This window comes from Mastigoproctus giganteus, chromosome 2 (assembly GCF_048544385.1).
Source record: "Mastigoproctus giganteus isolate SK-2022 chromosome 2, ASM4854438v1, whole genome shotgun sequence".
In the NCBI taxonomy this organism is placed as follows: Eukaryota; Metazoa; Arthropoda; class Arachnida; order Uropygi; family Thelyphonidae; genus Mastigoproctus; species Mastigoproctus giganteus.
Genome location: NC_143576.1, coordinates 187,787,809 through 187,803,540, shown reverse-complemented (window position 1 = coordinate 187,803,540; position 15,732 = coordinate 187,787,809). Strand labels below are relative to the sequence as shown.

The window sequence follows — 15,732 nt, the reverse complement described above, 5'->3', positions numbered from 1 at the left end:
TTGGACTCAGGGGAGATCCCCATGGACTGGAGGTGTGCAAATGTATCACCAATTCACAAAGGGGGTTCAAAAGGTGACACAAGTAACTATAGACCTGTTAGTTTAATTTGTGTTCTGGGGGAAAATAATGGAGTCTGGTTAAAGAAGCATTGCAGGATCTGGACAAGACTGCAGTAATAGTTAAGACACACCATGGGTTTGTTAAAGGGAGGTCTTCTCTGACCAATTTGATTGGATACTATGATTGGTCACAAAGGAACTGAATGTCAAAAATAATTTTGATATCATATACTTGGATTTCAGGAAAGCTTTTGATACTGTTGCACATGGAAGACTGCTGTACAAATTGGAGAGGTATGGCATTAAGGGTAAGTTGCAATTGATAAAGAAATGGTTGAGTGGGGGATGACAGAGGAATGGTAATCAATGGACCCTGCTCTTCATGGACAAATGTTATTAGTGGAGTTCCCCAGGGTTCGGTGCTGGGCCCATTTTTGTTTTGTGTATTCATGAATGATATTGATGAAGGTATATAAGGATTAATGTCCAAGTTTGAAGATGATACAAAGGTTGGCAGGGTTGTTAACGACAGTAAGCTACTTCAACTGGATCTGGATAAGTTGGGCTGAGAAGTGGCAACTGAAGTTTAACATTGATAAATGCAAAGTACTGCATATGGGTAGCAATAGCCCAAGAGAAATATACCAACTGTATATTTCCCTGAGTGTGTGGTACTACACTCAGATAAGTGGAAAGTGAAAAACTACACTCAGATAAGTGGAAAGTGAAAAAGGCCTGGGGGTAATTGTGCAATCAAATATGATATTTGCTGAGCAGTGCAGATGGGCTGCCAGGGCAGGTCATGGAGTCTTGTCAATGATATATATAGGAATTTTGTTAGCAGGGACAGGGAGATGATTATCCCGTTGTACAAGGCAATGGTCAGGCCACACATAGAGTACTGTGTACAGGTCTGGAGGCCTCATTTTAAGAAGGATGTAGAGCTGCTAGAATGAGTACAAAGAAAGCAACAAGATTGGTGAGGGGAACAAAGGGGGTGCTCTTACCAAGAAAGGCTTAAGTTCTGCAAATTGCAGCACCTGGAGACTAGGCACCTGCAAGGTGATTTGATTGAGGTGTATAATGCCTTAAATGGGTTGAGCAAGCTGAATGCTGATGGGATTTTTCCTCTTGCTCAGATTAATAATATGAGGGGGCACAGATTCAAATTGAGGAAAGACAGTTGTAGAATAGATGTGTGGGAATTTGCCTTTAGCCAGCGTGTAGTTGATTGGTGGAACAGAATTTCATCTTTTGTTGTGGAAGTTGATAGCCTAAATAAATTTAAGGCTCAGCTGGACAGGAATTTGGAACAAATGGAGGAGTGAAATGGGAGTTTTTTTTTCTTTTTTGGCTGATGCTGCATAAGTTTGCTTTTTTGTATCGTAAGCTAATGCTAAATATCAGCCACGTTATTCACATTATTATCATAACAGCACTGGAGCTTGTTGATCGTATCCATATTTGTGTATTTTTTCTGTAGAAGGGTGTGCTTACAAAAATATATTATGTTTGTATATACCCTTTACCTTTTCATTTATAATTTAAATTCTTCAATCCCTGAACATGTAAAACCTTGGCCTATAGCCGTGACGGGTAGGTTGCAACATAAACTATGTTTTGTACATCTTATTATCATTATTATTATTATTGTTGTTGTTGCAATGAAGATTCTCTTCTTCTTCATAATTAACCCTTCCAAATGGTTTATTATCTGAAACCTATGCCTATTCAGATTTAGCCCTCTCTCCTTTGGTCATTATTCTTTCCATTGTCCAGCAGTGTGGCCTTTTAATGAAAATCAATGCAAAACTTCAGTGATCAGCTCATGCTCTAGATGAATTGTTTCTGATACTGAAAAATAAAGACAGCAGCATTGGCCTGTTTCAATTTAAGCTGTAGTCAATTTCACTTAGTGGAAGTAGTGTTTCTTTCTGTGAGTTATTCTAAGTTTTTTAGCCCACACAATGTGCAAACTGTCCTGTAAGCACACCCTTCTACAGACAAAATACACAAATATGGATACAATCAACAGGCTCCAGTGCTGTTATGATAATAATGTGAATTTGAGGTCATAACGCACTGGTGCATGTATGCTTGCAAGAAATCATTTAAGAAGGAGCAATAAATGATCTTAGTCTTGGGGATCTACATCTTCAATAGGTAAACCAGGAGAAAAAATGATCTCCATATAACTAAGGCATAACAAAAGAATGGATTCATCCTTAAATCACACCTTCTGAATATGCATCTAGAAAGTAGAAAAAAATTGTTTCTTTCATTTTACTTTCTAAGCTGATGATTTTGTCATAATTTAAAAATTGTATATATTTATAATCTAGTGAATCACATAGAGAGGAGTTTAAAACAAATCATATTACAAGATTATCATTGAACATATTTTGTGGTCATGTGGATTTGAATCATGTTCAAATCTGCATGACCACATGACAAATATGACAAAATATAACCACACAACAAATGCATACTGTACTTTGCATCTGCCATTTGGCTATGTTGAAAAGAAAAAGCATTTCATTCTATTCAATAAGCCATAATTATTATTTACATTGCCTGCCTATAGAGAAAATGTAAATAAGACATGAAAATAAACATGAAAAAATAATAAAGAAAAGGAAAAAATTGAAAAAGATCATAACATAACAAAACTGCTTACCGACTGATTAAATTTTGTTTTCAGTAACTGATCCTTTCTTTTTGGGTCATATTTTTTGGGTGCACTGTTTAGATGTGAAGTCTGTGAGGTTGTATGCTTATTAGGATCTTGAAAGCTGCTATTATTAGATTTTTCAACATCTTGTAAACCTTTTTGCAAAGATGAGTAATTATTATTTACTTCAAATTTAGAAACTGGATGGCTGGGAGACATGAAGTAACCTGTTTCAGAACCTAACTGAGCTATATCCTCTTCTGTAATTGAAGAATAAAATTCATACTCATTAGTAATATCATGAGAATGAATATTGTTTTTTTGTGTGCTTGATTTCTTGTGTAGAATACTGGATGCAAGAAGAGAATACTGTTTAATACCCTTAAACAGAAGTGATGATTTTGAGATGATGTCCTCTGATAATGACGATAACCCCTGGACATAAGAGAAAAAAAAGTGAAACTTTTTCAAATATATTTAATAATAATAACAACAATGACAATAGGCTTAGCCAGAAACTCTTGGATATTAAAAACACTATTTCATTTAATCTGAATATGTTTTAAGTTGGTGATTTATAATTGTCAGCTGCCATTTTCTGTTAAATTTGTTGTTTAGGTAAAAATATTCTTTAGATATGTGTTAACATATTGGCAATCATGCAATATTACATACTTTTGAGGGTAAATCTGATCCTGTTCAATAAAAATTTTTAAATTTTAATGGAACCCCCCCCCCCTCCAATATGATTAGCATTGGATTAAACAGGTAAAGTTTCTGTTATTTTTCAGAATGGAATATACAAACTTATATAACAATTACAGATTACTGATAACATTAGTGAAAACTGATAAATTAAGGAATATATAATTTGTAACACACAACAATATCCATACACGGAAATACTGAAACACAAGTTTAGAGCTTCTATCCCTAAATTTCTGTTCTTTCTCATTGTTTTCTTACAAAATTAGCAGTCATATGGCTACGGCTGGCCAGCAATCATCAAGGTTAAATCTAAATTTATACAGTACGATGGTAGCAACACGCACCCACCCTAATCTGAACCAGATTTTAGTTTAAGTAATATTTTTTTAATAACTGAAAAAAAAAAAAAAAAAAAAAAATCAATGTCTGGAGAGAAAGTCTAAAAACTCTGGAGAGCTATAACTGGCAATTGCATGCTGTCAAAACACTTGTTTGTTTGTTTGTTTTGTTGATTTTTAGGAGCATTAGCAACTAAGGATATATTGCTCCGGGATATGCGGTGGTCATTCCTTGACCTTTCCGCATACTCCGTATTTGGTGGTGATGGGCTCGAACCCCGGTCTAATCAAGAAGCGTGTGCTGCGCACTGCTGCTCCTTCCCACCTGGCTACAGAGGCGCCTATCAAAACACTTGGATTACAGAAAGTGGAAAGGTGATCAATTCACTGATCACCTTTTATGTCAGTGTCATGAATGTGCTTTAGGAAAGTGACTAAGAAAAGTAAAGCAGACAAAAATCTATGATTTCTTTATTACAAAGAGAATACTATATTGTATAATACATTTTGAATGAAAGATACACTTGTAATTGATAATTTATGTACATATAATCAGGGAAGGAATGAAAAAAACTACCGAGGGAAACAGGTTAAATACCTTAACCAGATGAACTGATGATTTTAGTGGCAGAGTAGAAAAAATGCATGGAATAATTATAAATTGTCAGGGGACACAAAATCCTATACTAACTGCAAACAAATTATTCATGGTTGGGGGGGAGGAAGGTTTAGGATAAGGCAGATTATGTGAAGTCCTTGGCTTAGAGTGCCATGAAAAAAAAAGAGCATCCAGGAACCACTTTGCTTATGTTAGCACTAGATGAAAAGAGATAAACTACATTGGTTCACTTGATATGAATGGTACTGGTGATTCTGAACAGGTTGCTGACAAAATGAATAAATATTTTGCAGGTACAATTAGACATGAATAAGTTTTTAGAGAGGGGAGACGGGGTAAGCAGACATCTATCTAATACTGATTAGGAGTTAAATGATTTCTACAATAATGAAAGGAAGTTAGAACAAAAACTGTTGAAGGTAAAAGTGGCTAGAATTGATGAAATCTATCCAGGATAAAGAAGCAGAAACACAAATAATCAAACATTTAGCTATAATACTGAGAGCATCCTTGTATTCCGTGAAAGTCCCTATAGATCAGAAATGTGCAAATGCCTCTCCTATCCAGAAGGATGGTCAAAGGGTAAAGTAGAAAGGGTACAGACCTGTGAGTTTGACTTCTTTGTCAAACTTATTTGACTTCTTTGACCTCTTTGTCAGGGAAAACATTGGAGGCATTAGCATTAGCATTAGTAGATTTTTTTTTTTTTTTTTTTTGATTTGGTAGTTGTTGGCGCATCGGCTTCTGTGGCCATATTGCACCTTCCAAGGTTTTTGCAGTACTTTGATCCAAGCCCGAGGCGGGGCATTAGTAGAGGCATTTGATGCAAGAAAGCAAGCTTATGTAGCATCAGCAAAAAAAAAAAAAAAAAAAAACCACTTCCACTTCACCCCTCTGTTCGTTCAAAATACCTGTCCAGCTGAGCCTTAAACTTATTTAGGCTATCAACTTCCACGACAAGGGATGGAAGTCTGTTCCACCAACCAACCACCCGCTGGCTAAAGGCAAATTTCCGCACGTTTATCCTACATCTGTCTTTCCTCAATTTGAATTTATGCCCTCTCACGTGATTATTCTGACAGAGAGGAAGAATCCCATCAGCATTGAGCATGCTCAAACCATTCAAGGCTTTATACACCTCTATCAGATAACCTCGCTGGTGCCTGGTCTCCAGACAATGTAATTTGCAAAACTTAAGCCTTTCTTCGTAAGAGCACCCCTTTGTTCCATTCACTAATCTTGTTGCCCTTCTCTGTACTCATTCCAGCAGCTCTACATCCTTCTTGAAATGAGGCCTCCAGACCTGTATACAGTACTCTAGGTGTGGCCTGACCATTGCCTTATACAATGGAATAATCACCTCCTTATCCCTGCTAGAAAAATTGCTATATATCATTGACAATACACCATGAGCTACTCTTGCAGCCCGTCTGCACTGCTCAGAGAACTTCATATCTTCCTGCACAACCACCCCCAGGTCCCTTTCATTCTCTACCACTGTCAGTGTAGTACCACAGAGTTGATACGTTGCTCTGGGGTTGCTGTTTCCCATGTGTAGTACTTTACATTTGTCAATGTTAAACTTCATTTGCCACCTCTCAGCTCATCTGCTCAACCTTTCCAGATCTTGTTGCAGCAGCATAGTGTCAGTAGTGCCCTTGACAACCCTGTCAACCTTCGTATTGTCTGCAAACTTCGACATTAAGCTTGATATACCATCATCAATATCATTTATGAATACAGAAAACAATAATGGACCCAACACCGAGCCCTGAGGGACTCCACTAATAACATTAGTCCACGACGAGCAGTGTCCATTGATTACCACTCTCTGTCTTCTCCCACTCAGCCACCCCTTTATCCACAGCAGCAATTTGCCTCCAATGTCACACTGCTCCAATTTGTGCAGCAGTCTTCCATGTGCAACAGTATCAAAAGCCTTTCTAAGATCCAAGTATATAATATCAAAGTTATTCCCTGCATCCAGTTCCTTTGTGACTGCATCATAGTATCCAATCAAATTGGTCAGGCAAGACTTCCCCTTAACAAAACCATGCTGTGTCCGAGCTATAACTGAAGTCTTGTCTAAATGATCCTGCAGTGCTTCTTTAACTAGTGCCTCCATTAATTTTCCTGGAACAGAAGTTAAACTTACAGGTCTATAATTACTTGTGTCAGCCTTTGATCTTACTTTGTGAATTGGGGTCACATTTGCACATCTCCAGTCTGTGGGTACCTACCCTGAGTCCAAGGAAGCTCTCATAATTATGGCTAAGGGTTTGCTTACTTCCTCTGCTGCCTCCTTTAATATAACTGGATAGATCCCATCCACCCCAGGTGCCTTCTTGTGTTTATCTTCAACAATTTCTCCTCCACTTTACTCTCAGTTATTACAAGATTCTCTAGCTTACTGCTAGAGTTGAATACACCTCTGGCTTTCCCCTCACTAAATAACTCCTCATGTGTGAATGTCGATGCAAAATATTCATTTAGTTTGTAAGCTACCTGAGCAGGATCATCAACAGTTGACCCATCGATATCAAGTGGACCAATCTGATTCATCCCCTTCCTTCTAGAGTTTACATAAGTAAAGAACTCTTTGCTGTTTTTCTTTGCATCCCTTTCCAAAAATTTCTCATAATCTGCCTTCGCCTGCCTAACCTCCTTTGTAACTTGGTTACAGATCAACTTGTATCTATCATAGGCTTCTGTGTTATGTGTTAATTTGTATGTATCCCATGCATGTTTCTTCTCTGCCATATGCCTCATCAGTTCATCTGACATCCATTTAGGCCTAAACCTTGAACAATATTTCTTAGTTGGTATGTAAAGCCTAGTAGCTTCCAAGATAAGTTCTTTGAATGCTTCCCATTTTGCATTTGCTGTTGGTAACATCATCAGTTGGTCCCACTGTATAGAATTTAAATACTGTCTCAGTCCATCGTAGTCGCCTTTACGAAAGCAATAACCCTTCCCTTTACCCCTAATGGTAGTTACCTCTTTGAGTAAATCCCACTTCAGCACAATGTGATCACTGCTACCTAGTGGGTCATTTATCTGCAGATTCTTAATGCATGAAGAATCACTGCTGATAATCAAATCAAGAGTATTCCTCCCTCTAGTTTCCTCCCGAACATGCTGATGTAAAAAACAATCATCCAATAAATCCACAAAAGCCTTGCTAGTGTGTGAGTGACCAGCCCCCAAATTCCAGTCAATATCTGGGAAATTAAAATCTCCCATTATAAGACTCTCTGATTTACTGGCCCACTCTATTTCCCTGTACAGTTTCTTATTATACTCATCAGAGTCATTAGGCCTATAGCACACTCCTACTCTCAATTTTGATCTCCCAATGCTTATGTCACACCAAACTGACTCGACACTGCACTGCCCAGCGATGTCGACTGGCTTCACTTCCTTGGATTTTATGTATTTCTTAACTAATAGCATAACCCCTCCTCCCTTCCTATCCAGTGTATCCTTTCTGTAGATGTTGTACTCCCCAAATTCCAGTTATGCATTCCTTATATCTGTGTGACACCACGTCTCTGATATCCCAACAATATCTGCCTTTGATGTTTTGAGCAATACCTCAAATTCATCAAATTTATTTACTAAACTCCTAGCATTGGTGTACACGCAAGTATACATGCACCTATTTCTATTCTTAGCTACCCTAACACAACCCATGTGTTTACTTGTACCGCAATGACTCCCAGCAGTCTCTGAAATATCCTGCATCTTGTTTTTCAGGCTTCTGCTCATTCCAATAGAAGCAGTGCAAGAATCTCTTTCACCTCTGCCAGTGGCTACTGTTAATCTATTCGTCTTTGTCTCCCTCCAAGCTAGCAGTTTTCCGACCCACCTAACACTGCCTCGACAGCATCAGCAAATATTCTTGCACCCTTTCTATTTAAGTGTATCCCATCCCTGTAGAAGCAATCTCTCCTGTTAACAAGTACAGTCCAGGCTGAAAAAAATTCTACCCCTTGAACTTTGCACAATCTTTACAGGGCCGAATTGATCGACAAGGCTCTCATCATATACTCCCTCCTATCGTGTCTGGGCAGAATTGCAGACACTTTCAAATTCAACCCTATTTCACGGCTTTTTTTCAACAGTGACCTGTACTTGTTAAGCAATTCTGCCAGTCTCCTACTCTTGATATCATTAGTGCCAAAAGAGTCCGTAGTTAAAAAAGTAATTCAAGGTTATCTTAAATGGTATGGAGCTATAAGGCAATCACAGCATGGATTTCTTAAAGGGAGACCATGCCTGATCTCTCTGATTAGCTAATACTATGAGGTTGGCCCAAAGAAACAGGATGCAATGAATAATTGTAGCATCATATACCTAGATTTTAGTAAAGCTTTTGATACTGTTTCACATGAATGACAACTATACAAATTAGAGCAATGTGACATTAAGAGAAAGTAGTTATAACTATAGGTAAAGGAATGGTAAGGTGGTAGGAAACAAAAAATAGTTATAAATGTTATTGCTCTTTATGGACTAATGTTCATAAATGGGGTACTACAGAATCAGTGTTGGTTCCTTACTATTTTTAATGTTTATTAACAATACTAATGCAAGAATTTCAAGTTTCATGTCTAAGTCTGCTGATTATTCAAAGGTAGACTAGATGACTAATGACATTAATCAGGGGTTGCTACTTTGATATCTTGATAAAATTGGCAGAAAGGCTGAAAATAAAAGGCAGCTGAAGTTTAACACTGATAAATAAAAAATATCATTTGGGTAACAGTAATTCCAGAATAGCATAACATGTACAGGTGTGGTGCCAAACTCATGGTAGGGGGAAATGAAAAAGACCCATAGATAATTGTACAGTCTGACATGAAGTTCTTCTCTGAACTGATATATAAGAATTTTGCCAGCAGGAACAAAGAAGTGATTCTCCTGTTCATATAAGGAAATGAAATGGTTGAGTAATGCATAGTAGTAGTAGTGGCATGTGATGCAAGAAAGCAAGTGTATGAGCTTATGCAGCATCAGCCAAAAAAAAAAAAAAAAAATCACACCACTCCCTCCAATTGCCTGTCCAGTTCCTCCTTAAATTGACAAAACCCCATGACCTGCCCTGGCAGCCTGTCTGCATTGCTCAGAAAAATTCATATCTGACTGCACAATTACTCCCAGGTCTTTTTCATTTTCTACGACCTTAAGTGTAGTACCACACAGTTGGTACGTTTCTCTGGGGTTACTTCTACCCATATGCAGTACTTTGCATTTGTCAAGGTTAAACTTCAGTTGCCACTTCTTAGCCCATCTGCCCAAATTATCTAGATCCTGTTGCAGTAGCACACTGCCATTACTGTCATTGACAACCCTGCCAACCTTTGTATCATCTGCAAACTTCGACACTAAGCCTGATATACCTTCATCAATATCACTGATAAATATACAAAACAACAGTGGACCCAAAACCGAACCCTGTGGGACTCCACTAATAACATTAGTCCATGAAGAGCAGCACCTATTAATTACCATACAGGTGTTAAAGCTTCATTTTAGTAACGAGATGTAGATCTGTTGGAATGGGTTCAGAGAACAGAAATAAGATCAGTCAAGGATAAAATAAAAATAGTAACTAGGGCTACTAAGACTCAAGTTGTATAAACTGAAATGTCTGGAAACTAAGTATCTGCAAAGAGACCTGACTGAAATGATTAATGCTTTAAATGGGTTTTGTAAATTAATGTTGATAGCATCCTTATTCTTTCTTGGGAAACACACAAAAAAGGGACATAAATTTAAATGTAAGAAGGATGGTTGCAGATTAGATGTGTGTAAATTTGCTTTCAACCACAGATTTAGTAATTGTTGGAGAACAGTTTCACTTAGTGATGTGGAAGTGTGTGTGGTTTGAATAAATTTAAAGGAGGACAAAACAGTTTATTATAATGCTTGTTCGTTATTTGGTTTTTAGGAGCATTAGCAACTAAGGCCATACTGCTCCGGGATATGCGGTGGTCATTCCCTGACCTTTCCGCATCCTCCGTATTTGGTGGTGACGGGCTCGAACCCCGGTCTAATCAAGAAGCGTGTGCTACGCACTGCTGCTCCTTCCCACCTGGCTACGGACAAACAAATCAGCACGGGCAAACAAAAAGTGGGTTTTTTTTTAATGTCTGATGCTGTATAAGTTTGTTTCCTTGCATCATTTAGCGACTACTACTACCAAGTATGTATTCTGATATTAATACTATTAATATATGCATATCAACAAGACACACACTGCTCAACAAAATTAATAGAACAAAATGTTTTTCATGAATATTTTATTGTGAACAGTGTCCAGCGAAGGTGAATATGTGATATAATAGGATCCTGGCATGCAAATTCCAAGTAGAAATTGATCTACCACCTTACAGAGCAATAATATTCACCAACTGCCAAGGCAGTAGAAAACATCTCATCTACAACCAGACTGTGTTAAGAAGGCTTAATTCAAGTGGACCCGACACAAGGAAGGCAGTGGTTTGTATCAGACAAAGGGACACTTACGGTGGAGGCAGTGTTCTTATGTGAGGCAGAATAATGATCAACAGCTGCACCCCCCCATGTTTTTGATAGGGGTACTGTAACTGCACAGAGGTACCGAGAACAGATCCTTGAACCCAGTTGCCCCAGATTTTCTTTTCATGCATGAAAACGCCACTGCACATAGAGCTCAACAGGTGGATCTTAAAACTGCAAACCCCAGGGGCTCACATCTGGTGAGTATGGGGTTGGCACAACCAGGGTCCTGAGCTGAATATCATCATTCTTCTTCTTCTTCTCTCTCTCTCTCTCTCTCTCTCTCTCTCTCTCAGGGTACTCAAATTTTTTTTTGGCTGGTGCAGCATAAGCCTAAGACTTTCTTGCACCATATGGCTAATAACAATAATAATAATATTCACCAACTGCCGTGGCCAGCACAATCATCAGATTTAAATCCAATCGAACATATGTGAGACGCTCTTGGCCATCACATTGCACGCCGATAGCCAACTCCTCGGTCACTTGGCAAACTAAGGTCTGCACTGGTGGAAGAATGGATTTGTTGAAGAATGGAAGGGTCACATAACACCATATGTCGTACTGATGACCATATTTTCAAGCATCTTGTATAGACTTCTGTAATGTGACCTTTTTGGTAATTCTTATACAACCTCTATAAATGTCCCTCATACCTGTCTGAAGTTTCTCGCTATCTCCTCATTTCATTGTTATTCTATGGTACACCAACATATCAAATTTTGCTAAACTTCATTACAAGCTACATGAGTTACACCATGCTTTATACATGTCTGTTAATTTTGATGAGCAGTGTATTTATACATAAGTATGTACACCAATGAGTCAAAACATTATGACCACCTAATATGATGCTGGTCCTCCACGTGCAGCCAAAACAGCTCGTACCTGGCGAGGCATGGATGCTACAAGATTTCTAAATGTGTCTTGTGATATCTGGTAACAACACGTAACCAGCAGATCCTTTAACTCCTGTAAGGTCCGTGGTTGAGATGCCACAGATTGGAGTTGCTGTTCCAACACAAACCACAGAGGTTCGATGGGATTGATGTCTGGGGAATTTGGAGGCCAGGGCAATACCAGGAAGTCCTCCTCATGTTCTGCAAACAAGTCTCGAACAATCCGGGTGGTGTGGCATGGCACATTATCCTGCTGAAAGAAGGCATCACCAGAGGGGAAGACTGTTGTCATGGTCAGCAATGATGTTTAAGTAGGTGGTAGAGTGGCCGGCACATGGATGACTGGACCCAGGGTATCCCAGCAGAACATTGCCTGAAGCATGACACCGCCACCCCCGGCTTGTTTTCATCCCACAGTGCATCCAGGCACCATCACTTCCCCAGGTAAATGACGCACATGTACCTGGCTATCCACATGGTGCAACAGGAAACGTGATTCATTGGACCAGACGACCTTCTTCCAATCATTCAAAGTTCAGTTTCGATGCTTGCGTGCCCATTGTACGCGCTGTCGCTGGTGAACCGTGGTTAGCATGGGGACTCGAAGCGGCCTGCGGCTACACAGCCCCATTTTCAGCAGGGTTCGATATACTGTGCATTGTGACACATTGCTCCCATCACCAGCATTCCAATTATCAGCAAGCTGTGCCACAGTCGCCCTTCTGCTGCCACGTACTATCTGGGAGAGCCTTTGCTCACCTCGCGCATCGATTAGCCATGTTCGTCCAACACCTCGCCAGTGGTTTGTCGGTTTTCCCTCCTCGAACCACTTTCGGTAGGTACTAACCATGGCTGATCACGAGCACCCTACCAGCCTTGTCGTTTCGACCCAGTCATCTAGGCCATTACAATTTGGCCTTTGTCAAACTCGCGTAAGTCCACTGCCATCTGAAGAAAAAGAGTAACACTGATTAACGGAGCTCAGTATCAGGTGTTTTTTATACCGTGTCCTGACTGCGCATATGCCATAGTTCACCTGCAGTTGATTCGATCTGCATAACGACTTGCTGGTCATAATGTTTTGGCTCGTCGGTGTATATGTAGGACCATACAATTAAATGCATGCAAGAAAACCACACATACACACACGTGTGTGTGTGAGTTCGTGATAAGAATACTAGGATGGAAAAAAAGAGTTAATGTGATCATTAACTCTTTTCTGTGGGGAGAGGACTCAAGGAGGAAATCTTCGGTAGTAAGGCAGACTCACATATGCTATGCAGGCATTGCTCTGTACTCCACTGATATCATTGGATCTGACCTTCACGGGGAATACCTATCTAATTTTGCCTGTCCAGTTTTGTGGAAGAAACCCATGATCTGGACATTACCAGTATTAATGCTGTGCTTATTCCGATGAATATGTTCAGCTATGACTTTGGGGTACTCAACAATATACTATTTGAAAATTTCACCTGCATATTTCTAAGTATTTGTATATCCTTCTAAACAACAAACCTCAGTGAATCCAGGGCAGGTAAGTGCACTTCTGCTACTGGATCAGGTTCATCATAATGCTGTTCAAGTCTACTAAGCAGAACCAACAACACCATTACAACACAAATTTATAGAAAACACACTGACACAGGATCTATTCTTCAATTCTTGTCCATCCATCCCTTACACACAAAAATATGTGTCCTGAAAGGCTTTGAGGGCCTGATGCCTCTGCAAGGGCCACACTCTCAAGGACGAAATCCTCCAGATAAGACACATCTTTGGCCTGTAGGCATTTTCCTACAATAATTCAGTAACTGTGAATATCCACATAAACTCATACTGAAAATGATAAAAAGTACAACAGAAAAATTATCCAACAATATTCCTGATGAAGCTAAACAATTCATCACCTTTCCTATGTACCATATATCAGTGAAGAAATAGCTCAAATAGCCAAAAAAAAACATGAAATTTTTATCAGATGTACGAAAACTACAACAATAAAAAACATATTAAACCCTCCTCTCCCAGACCATCACTACTAAAAACCCTATATACTGGCTACAATGTAGAGATTACCCTAAAGCAAGGAAAAAAATCCTTGAAAAAAATCCCAGAGTAAAAGAACACATGGATGACATTGAAAAAGGTGGAGTAACAAATAAGACCCAGATTTTCATATATGGCCAGAGGACCACAAATGGGCATTTTCCAAAACATCAGTACTGGTCACAGTACTGATGTACTTCCTCCATGAGATACCATAACTATAGACCACAGACAGATACCACAACCATGGAAGGAGGAGGAGGGGGTTAATATGTCTTTTATTGTTGTGAAGCTATTAAAAAGACTTCTTTAATAGAAGATTCTTTTAACAGAAGACGATTTGAATTATATCCTTTATTGTGGTTAATATCATCTATGTCTCCTATTAAAAAGGCTTCTTTGTAGAATCTACGGTTATGGTATCTGTCTGTGGCCAGTACTGAAATATCAGTATTGAATTTAGTTCATGGATAAGACTCCTCGACTTTTATTTTAGCATCAGCAAGGCAAGGTGTTTCGATAATCTCTTGTAAAGCTTGTAAAACGATGGGGTAATTTTGTTTTATATCAGCTATTGCTTCTGCTCTACATGCCCATTTTGTTTTTGACAGTGACTTCAAAGTGTTCCACTGGGATCTTACTTCTTATGAAATCTTCTCCATTACTGCATGTCATACAAACTCCCTTCCATGAAGGCATAAAGAATTTGAATAATGCAAAAAAAATATCAAAGCTACTTCTGTTTTAAAACGCAGACCAAGACCATTCTAAAGTCCTGGAGTGGCTTAGAACAAGTTGCTCAGTCACTTATTGTAGAAATAGAAAGACTGAAGGTTCAAACAGATTTACAAAATAAAAATGTTGAAGAACTTAAAACGTCAAATGACCAGCTCCAACAAAAGCGCATTGAAGAACTAAAAGTACAAAACATCCCTGAAAAAAGGTCTTATGCCAGTGTTCTAAAGGATTCCTTATCTGAGAATACAGTTACACCTACTTCTATTTCTGAAAATGAAACAGTAACTAAAGCAGACGACGTATGTGCACCTTTTTCCAGTTCTTCAAGCTCCATGCCTGTTCAAATACAGCCTACGAAGCGGCCTCATTATTGTAAAGGTTCACAACTCACTACTAGCCACGAAGTTAGGGAACATGTTATTAAAAACCTAAAAAATGATCTGAAAGAGGTTAAAATCAAGGCACTTCGAGCTATCAAGAACAATGGGATAATAATAGAGACAAACTCTAGGGAGGATATAAATGCTATTGCATCCTCTAAATTTATTTCTGAAGCTGATCTGTCTTCAGAGGCACACTAAATCCTACAATAATTGTTTATGATCTAGATAACAATTTAACTAAGGAAGAAATTTTGGATGATTTGTATTTCAAAAATTTAAAAGACCTTGGGTTTACACGTGACCAGACAGGAAATGAGATTGTATTTAAATTCAAAACGAAATCAAGGTCTAAGTGTACATCAAATTGGGTGCTTGCTCTTTCCCCACGTATTTTTTCACAAATCTCCACTCTAGACAGGATATTTATAGGGTTAATGTCTCATAAATTTAAGGCCTTTATGATAGTTACCAAATGCTTCTGTTGTTTATCATACGGACATATGTCTAACTCTTGCAAAAATGAAGTACCGATTTGCGGACACTGTGCTCGTTTGGGGCACGTATTTTCGAAGTGTCCCAACAAAAGTGACCCTGCAGTATGTGCCAATTGTAAACGAAAGAAGAAGACAGCTCTCTTTATCAAAGAGATGTCTTGTGTCCAGAATACCAGAGAGCTATGGAAACAGTAAGATAAAGAACTATTCCCATCCAGTCCTAATGATCA

At 38.7% G+C, this 15,732-nt stretch overlaps 1 protein-coding gene across 3 annotated transcripts in view; it reads right to left on the bottom strand.

Moving 5' to 3' along the window:
* Coq8 (ubiquinone biosynthesis protein COQ8, mitochondrial) overlaps nt 1-15,732 on the bottom strand; it is a 214,755-nt gene that overhangs the window by 170,339 nt on the left and 28,684 nt on the right. For all 3 annotated transcript variants that reach the window (XM_090368857.1, XM_090368860.1, XM_090368858.1), the window contains exon 3: nt 2,738-3,166. In XM_090368857.1, the coding sequence (XP_090224983.1) occupies nt 2,738-3,166 (429 nt within the window). The remainder of the gene's footprint in view (nt 1-2,737; nt 3,167-15,732) is intronic.